Here is an 8291-nt window from a genome sequence, read left to right on the forward strand (position 1 = left end):
AAAAACAAGATTTCTAACAATCAGGTACATCGTGTATTACATATCATCACTTCACTCCACCTCTATTACCGAGATTAATTTGATGGATGGAGATTATACCAGAGATCAAGCCCAGCCCTTCTAATAAGCCAAGCAAGTTTTGCATAAGCTCAAGGGTTGAGAAAAGCCACCCAGCACTCTATTTTGGACAAATCCAATGATAATAGACTCCAACCAGCTTCAGATGATAAACATAAAAATATATATTTCTATTGTTCAAGGTTACTTGGTGCTTTTAACAAATACTCGATCGCGGGCCACATATGTCTCAAGCTTCGTTTCTTTTTTATTTTTCTTTTGCCTGAATACCAAATATTTTCATAAGCTCTTCTAACGTTGAAAAGTGATTCATTTTCACAGAAGCATTACTGGAATCGCAGAATCAGATGCTTCTCGCATCCAAATGAAGGCAGCATGGCAGGGAAGAGAATTAAATAACTGTCAAAAGTGAAAACTAATATAAACGACGACGGGCATAATTCCCATGCCCTTCAAATGAGCCACAAAAAATGGCCTCAAACTTGTTCGTTATTAAGATTCATATTTCCCTTTGATGGGAGAAAACAGCATGATATTGAATTTCTACCTACCAGTCTACCTACCAAAAAGAGGCCCAAATCCATCTCCCCCCCCCCCCCCCCCCCCCCCCCCATGCAAGTCAACAAAATTAAAAACCGCAACAAGTTCAGAATGCAAAAAAGAATACTCCTGAATTGATGCTAGGACTGGCTATCCAAGCAACATTGTCTACATGCTAATGTTTATTCATCCTCTGGAGCGCCACCAGTTGTTCCGTGGAGGCAATTTTTAGCTGATTTTACGCCTTTACAAGCTCAGTAGGAGCAGGTGCCGGAGTAACACCACCAGTGGTTGGCCTGGACGTCACATACATGTAATTCCATCAGAAAAAACAATTCCAGCAGGTAAATCCACATTATGTATGTTTGGTACGGAATTATAAACTTACAGTCCAACAGAGACTTTAAAAGCATCATAAATTCCCCACTGGGCTCCAGTGAGAGTTCCAATCATTACTATACGGAGTGGAAGTCCCCTAGTAAAGAGACCCCAGAGCCCAAGTTTCTTCACAGCCTGCACAAATTTAGAAGACAAAAAAACTTCATACACTGTAATACAGACTGCGCAAGGAATTCAACAGGGAGAAAGGCAGTGAAGGATTCTGGTGAGCATGGTAAACCACAGCACTTACATCGCCAACAGTTGCTCCCTTGGCATTGTTGAGGAAAGAGACAAGATTGTCAGCAGGATGAGACACAATAGCACATAAAACACCAGCAATGTATCCACCAGCAAAGCTCACACCAAGCTGCAGGGTCTTGCTGCACTCATTCTTTGGTGTGGGGATGGCATGCTTGTAGAGCAGCTCTACAATGGTCTCAAACGAGGCAAACTTCATCATTGTGTCTGCAAATTAAACCAATTTATCTTTTAGGCATCAATAAACATGTTACGTACACAAGGCATGGCATCAGTTCATAACCAACATTAACAATATACAGTTGCCAGCTCCAAATTAACTTCTACACACACACACAGAGTGATGACCACTGAAAACGTGAATTCACCAAGCAAAAAACAAAAAATGTGAATTTCTGAAGGGCATATATGACATTAGCATAGGGATTAGAAATTCGTATATAAAGGCCACTAATTACACATGCTCCATTATCAGAAAAACATGAGAACACCTTAACAGAAAGTCAACAAAATGTGTGAACTGAAGCCTTTTATTTTGATAGATGTTCACCAACAGAAGGGTTTAGGATAAGGCTCTATGAAATGAAAGGTGCAGATCCTGGGATCTTTTAACCAGGTATTATCTATAATACCATCACTATTCACTTGCATGAATTAACATGATACTTGTAGCCCAGGGACTAAAGGTGTTACATATTTATCACCAATCTCACTGAAAGTTTAAAAACAACTCAAGATTTCTAAGGAGTGAGCTGGATTGACCAAAAACATAATAATTAAAAAGGGCGGCATATCACCAGATATACAGTACCCGCTTTTGTAATTTGCACAATGGTAAATGACGCAGTTGAGTGACTCATGAAACCCCATATACTAGCTTAGAAGAGTTGATTATATCGTCTTTAATACACATGCAAGCAACAACAAAAGCCTAATGAAATGTAAAGCACCTATCCTATAAATTCAAATAATCACAAACAGATGTCCCCAAATTTGCAGTAAATAAAGACGGTAGATGTGACTGTCAAACAGCAGGGCATATCCAAATTGATAGCCAAAGATCAACTACCAAACTGAACCAACACTTTGTGAGGAGAAACATCAACTTTCTGCAAACTTTGTAAGAGCAACAAAATTTTGTATTCCATTTAGTATTTCCAAGAACCACGTTTTCCATATCTCCATTTTCTGTTAAGAAAATTTTTGTATTCCATTTAGTATTTTCTCGAAAACTGGTGCTGTTTTCCAGAACTAAACAGACCCTAACATGAAAACATCAAATTTATAAAACAAATCCAGAAACCTGAAGTATGTGAGGTAAAGCTGAGCAGAAAATATGATGCTACACAAAAATACAAAGCCAATAACAGTAATGCAAGACAACCTACAATATCAAAGCAAATAATAATATACAAGATACGATAAAGATATGGCATCTAGAAATAATTAACACACAAACTGCTAATACATGAGAGCATAAGTGAGCAGATATTGTTTATCCCCATTAAAACCACAAATACATAACAAACATCAACCATTTAAAATCCACGTGTAAAAAGGAAGAATAAAATGCACAACATGCAGACACCTAAACTTACATGGAATCTGACGTCCCCAAAGAGGAACAAGGCCCTTGTACAACCTACAAAATTCAAAATATTAAATATAAAATATTAAGCTAAACTTTTTTTGGGGGGGTTCCTTTATAAGTACTAAAAAAAACACATCTTTCAACAACTAGACTATTCATAAAACAGAAGAAACAGTTCATGATCATACCCAAGAACGCCTTCAGATTTAACAAATTTAGGAAATCCATCTGACATCCCTCTTGCAAAACCAGGTTGAGTCTGAACACGAACCTTCACTGCCTCAAAGGGGCAAAGAGCAATATCTGCAATCGTCTCTGCTGATGCAGACCCAGCAAGGTAGATCAAAGTTTTATATTTGGATGCATACTCTGGTCCAGCAATGTCAGAGTAGTACTTCTTGAAGAATTCATAGAAGCCGAACTTGCAAGCACCCTGAGCACTATAACCAAACAGAGTAGGAACCCATCCCCTAAAGAAGCCCCTGATCCCCTGCTCCTTAAGCAGGACTCCAAAACCAGATGAAATGCTCTTGTACTTGGAAGGGTCAATCTAGAGAATAAAAGACACATTCAGTCCACTCGTTCAGGTGAGAATACAACATTCACAAACATTAACTGAAATCCATAAGAAATAATTCATTTCTTTTATGTCCTTATGAATATATAGCATCATACAGATGGAATGGGTGTGAAATAGAATTGATATCTAAAATAGCAAAGCGAAGGAAGAATATGCAAAACAACGAAATCCATAAATTAGGAAGGAAAATGTGCAGAAATAAGGAAAACACACTACAGTACCACGCAAACTTACTAAAACAGATTACAGGTACATACTTCATTACATAACAGAAACCAGATAATGTGATTAAGCCGAGCAATCACCATAATGAGATTTGGCGGGGTGACAAGTACTACAGATACTAATCGTACAAAATCCAATAAAAATAAGAGGATTACCGCATGGACTACAAACCAATCACAACGGGAGGCTAAAATTCTGAAGAACAAAAATCACAACCTCAGAGACATATACTTGAGCGGTTATAACCTACGAATACGCTCCAGATAGTTCGGTACATTTCTTCCCAAAATATATCTAGTTATCAAGAAAGAAACCCTAAAGAAAATCCGGTATATGACTATCAAATTAAAGAATCATAGAATCAAATCCAGAGAGAAGCAGGAGCAACAGATCTAGTTCCAATCTAAGCCAGTTCTCAGAGGAGCACATAAAAATCGATCCAGGAACGAAATCAGAATAACAGTTGTGGCGAAAAATGAAAGGATCGGACATATGAAAAAATAAAGGAAAGAGTTGAGTAGATCGAGAGAGAAGAGATGGACCTGCATGTTACACTTGACGAGGTCAAGAGGAGTGACGGCCGTGTGAGTGAGTCCACAGCTGAGGATTCCGCCGGCCGTACAGGCGGCGTAGTACTGAGGCGAGTACAACTCGATCTTGCCTGACTCCTTCGGAGCCGAAATCATGAAGCTCCTCTCAGGTGCGCCGATTCCGGAGGCAGAAGGCGGCGATGGCAGTGAAGATCCGAGGCTGCTACGGCTAGAGGTGCTCATTACTTTCTCGAGGATTAGGGCTTTGGATGAGGAGGAAGAAGAGTAGAGGAAGCTTGGGATGAGAGAGTGCCGAGAGTTGTCGGAGAACGCCATGGCCGCAGCAGTTCAGACAAGCGGACAGATCAGAGATTCACTGAGAGGAGCGATCGGAAGCGATTCAGCCTCCCCCAATTTCTCTCTGTCCGAAGCTCGCTGCAAATGGAAGCCAATTGAACAACCCCCCTCGCCTCCGCGTTATATGCACGGGGGCCAATGAAATGTTCCGGCCCTATTACCGCTGAATTTACCAAACTGCCCCATTTTCAACCTTCCAATCGAAACCAAAAAAAAGTAAAAAACCAGAATATTCCAAATTAAATTAATTAACAGAATCAAACATTATATAAACATTTCGCAAACAAACTTCTCAAAAAATATTTATAAGCTTAAGCAGCTCCCCCTTAAGCACACCAACCGAACCCATCGCACTGAGAATATTAGATTTTTTATATGTAAAAATCATCATTAACCAAAAAAGATATAATTTCATATCATACCAAATGTCTCGTGACAGATTTGTTGTATAATTTTGAGATTTAATCTATATTGTTGGATGAGCTTATGACTTATCGAATAAAGTTAAAAAGACCAAAGTACCTTTGCTCATACCATTGCATTCGTCTCTCTCCTCTTTCCTTTCTCATGGTTGCGATATAATCGTCAATCGCTGAGCGTTACTGTCTTCGCCTCTCTGCCTTGTTACCATCGCCTCGTCTTATCGATTATCATTGATGATGCAGAGACAATCGATAAGATGATGGTAACGAAGAGACTAGACAAAGGCAGCAATTGTATGAACGGGCATGGGAGGGAAAATGGGAGAGCCGGGTAGACCCACTTCTCTGTCAATCTATTTTACCCGGTAGAAGAACTCCAAATTTGATAGGGTCAACTGCAAGGCCAATTTATGCATCATCTCCTGTGTTTGACAAGACTAAAATATTAGGAATCAAGCCAGTATGGAACACGTGTTGAGTATGACTAAGACAGGGCGAACCAAACCATTGAAAAGGACTAGCCTTACTAAATATGAACACAATAGAAAACATCAAAGGCACAGTTGATTACATGAGTGCGCACTTTTGATGCTACCTCCCCCCCTAATTGGAAGGGAAGGCAGACTCACTGCTCAGTTCAGATTATGCCCTACCCTCACTGGTTTACGCCATCGTCATGCACTACCAAGCAAATGCATCTCTCGTCCTTGAAATCCACGTTGCAATGACGCGGCCTATGATATGATCATCGTCGCTTCGAAAGAACAACTGGCAACCCCCTGTTCTATCGCCACTGGCCAGTGTAATTAGACGACGAAACGGTCTCATTCAAACGCTAGTGTGAGAGCCATGCGACTCAAACCCTGAAGCCCAGTCCGGAATTAGCCTTAAAACTTTCAATTTCCAAACCTGAGCCCAGGCCTGAAATAATGGGCGATGGGTTGAGACCAGAATTGAGAACTGGGGCATGGGCTGATGAGGAAATACAAAGCCCAACTGAGTTTGGGCCTGCAAAGGAGGTCTCGGGATTCGGCGGTCGGCATGTGCCTCCACGTGGTATCTGCGAACCAACACCGTGTCCCATGTTAACGTTACCATGCTCGGGAGGAATGAAGTTGACCAATTCTAGAGGTGTTACGTGCTTGATTTCTTTTGTAGCATTTGTTAAAATAAGTAGCTTATTAAAATAAAATTTAAATATTTTTTAAATTAAAATATAGAAGGGTGAAAATAAGATTAAAAAATATTTTAAAATTTTTATCAAATTATTTGTTAAATTTTCTAAAATATAGTAAATAATATATACGTTATTTTTTTTATTTATAAGATTTAATATATATTTATATTGAGGGAAGAGAGATAGGCATATCTAAAAAATAACAAATAAAAAGTAAGGTAACTTTTTTTTAAGAGACGTAAAATAAGCTTAATTAGAGACAAATTTAAAGAAAGGCTGCACTAGACTTCAGCACGTGCTAATTTTAGCCCAGACATCAACATATATATATATATATACGTACCGTAACTTTGTCTTTTGTTTACTTTACTAAATTCATTGTCTAAATAATAAAAATTTAATAAATACATTAAAACTAATAAAAAATTAAAATATTTTTTATATTTTATATCACTAATCAATGCCATTTGTAATAAATATCCTTTATAAGGTTGTTATGTGTTGTATCACGTTTGAGAAATTTTTTATTAAATTTGAGTAAATTCCATCCTGGTACAAATACAAACACCCTCTGAATTTGGGTCCAATTCACCTTTAAAGTTTCTTTTATCTTTTTCCATATCTTCTCTTATAATAAATTTGTACCATTCTGTTTATATGTCTGATAAGATTGTCAATTACTATATTTGTTATTAACATTTTTAAGAAAAATACACACTATGTTTCTTGACGAGGGAATATTTACAGAAGGCAATTTTACTGTACTACCCTTGAGAGGTTACCATTAACTCGGAGCTATGTGTGCCAGTAAAGACTAATATGTGATTGCCACGTGTCAAGACTTAGGAGCTCCGCTTATCTTTATAATCTTTATTATGATTTTGAATTAGAAAGAGATAAAAGAAGAAGATTAAGTCAACCAATAATATCTTTAAATATCCCAAGAATTATCTCTATTAGGGAAGATTATCTTTTCTCCCCATGGAAAAGGGATCAATCTCTCTTTTTGAAATATATCTTGTCTCCTAAGGGAAAGGCCACAAGACATCTATAAATAGAAGGCAATCTCTACAGGTATGGGGATCTGACTTCTAAGGGACTCATATATTATTTTTCCATTACTATTATACTCCTCAAAAACCCTATGAACTGACTTGAGCGTCGGAAGGATCACGGGAGCAAGTCTCCACCATTTTTACAGGTACTTGGTCCAAGACAGAAGAAGGTGATCGACTCCGCATCATCATTTCTAAAATTTAAAATAACTAGAAGGACAATCTCTAACACCCATATTGCAATTTTTCACTCATCATTAATTAATTCCAATAAAATATTTATAAATAATTAAAATGTATCCACATTTCAAAAACTTCCCTTTATTGAATAACAATTATTATGCACAACGTCCGCTTATTTCGATTGTGCTCTTTCACTATATATGTAGCGACAATCAGTATGTCTCTTATCAATTACTATCTTTATTTATATCTATCATAACATAAATTTTGTTATTTTTCTCATCTATTTCTCTTATTTTAGATTTTAAAGGGTTCAAAACTATCATCTATCCAGATTTGAAATGAACTTAGGTATAAATATAGGGCTCGATCAAACCCTTGTAAACTCATTCGGGTTTAAATCGGACCAAGATGCAAAGATCGCTCTCTCACACTTTCGAACACAAATTCATCTCAAACAACAAATCTAAATTTGAGTTCAAAATGTATCTAAGTTCATTATTTGAGTTTATTGTTGGCGTTAAATAAACTCACACCGCACCAACATTGGTTCATCACACACCGAAAGAAAACCCAATTAAGTTCAAGAACATTGCAAATGCTAGAGACGAACCCAACGGGTTTATCATAACAAATTAGGTTTCCCTGTTTTGTGTCCTAAGTGCATAATAAAAAATAATTAGTACATCATATATTCAAAACATGTTTATTTGTTGCACCTAAATTTAAGATTCAATATATTTTTATTAATTGATAATGAAAATATGTTATTCTTATATACATTATCGACCAATAAAAATATTTTAAATATAAAATAAATTTATTAATTTAAAAAATTTAGATTCTAAAAAGTGAATTCGCTCATCTTAAGGGTCCCGCAGTTTAGCCCTAAGATTTATGTAAGAGAAGTTAAT

At 37.1% G+C, this 8291-nt stretch overlaps 1 protein-coding gene across 1 annotated transcript; it reads right to left on the reverse strand.

The window, feature by feature from the left end:
- Positions 1–474: 474 nt before the first annotated feature.
- On the reverse strand, positions 475–4645 carry LOC127799435 (mitochondrial phosphate carrier protein 3, mitochondrial). Its single transcript, XM_052333467.1, has 6 exons — positions 4196–4645; positions 3037–3398; positions 2856–2899; positions 1250–1464; positions 1007–1131; positions 475–914 (listed from the first exon to the last, which is right to left on the reverse strand). Exons 1-6 carry the CDS (start codon positions 4517–4519, stop codon positions 857–859), a joined length of 1128 nt encoding a protein of 375 aa, XP_052189427.1. The 5' UTR covers positions 4520–4645; the 3' UTR covers positions 475–856.
- Positions 4646–8291: the final 3646 nt, after the last annotated feature.

This window comes from Diospyros lotus, chromosome 4 (genome assembly GCF_014633365.1).
Source record: "Diospyros lotus cultivar Yz01 chromosome 4, ASM1463336v1, whole genome shotgun sequence".
In the NCBI taxonomy this organism is placed as follows: domain Eukaryota; kingdom Viridiplantae; phylum Streptophyta; class Magnoliopsida; order Ericales; family Ebenaceae; genus Diospyros; species Diospyros lotus.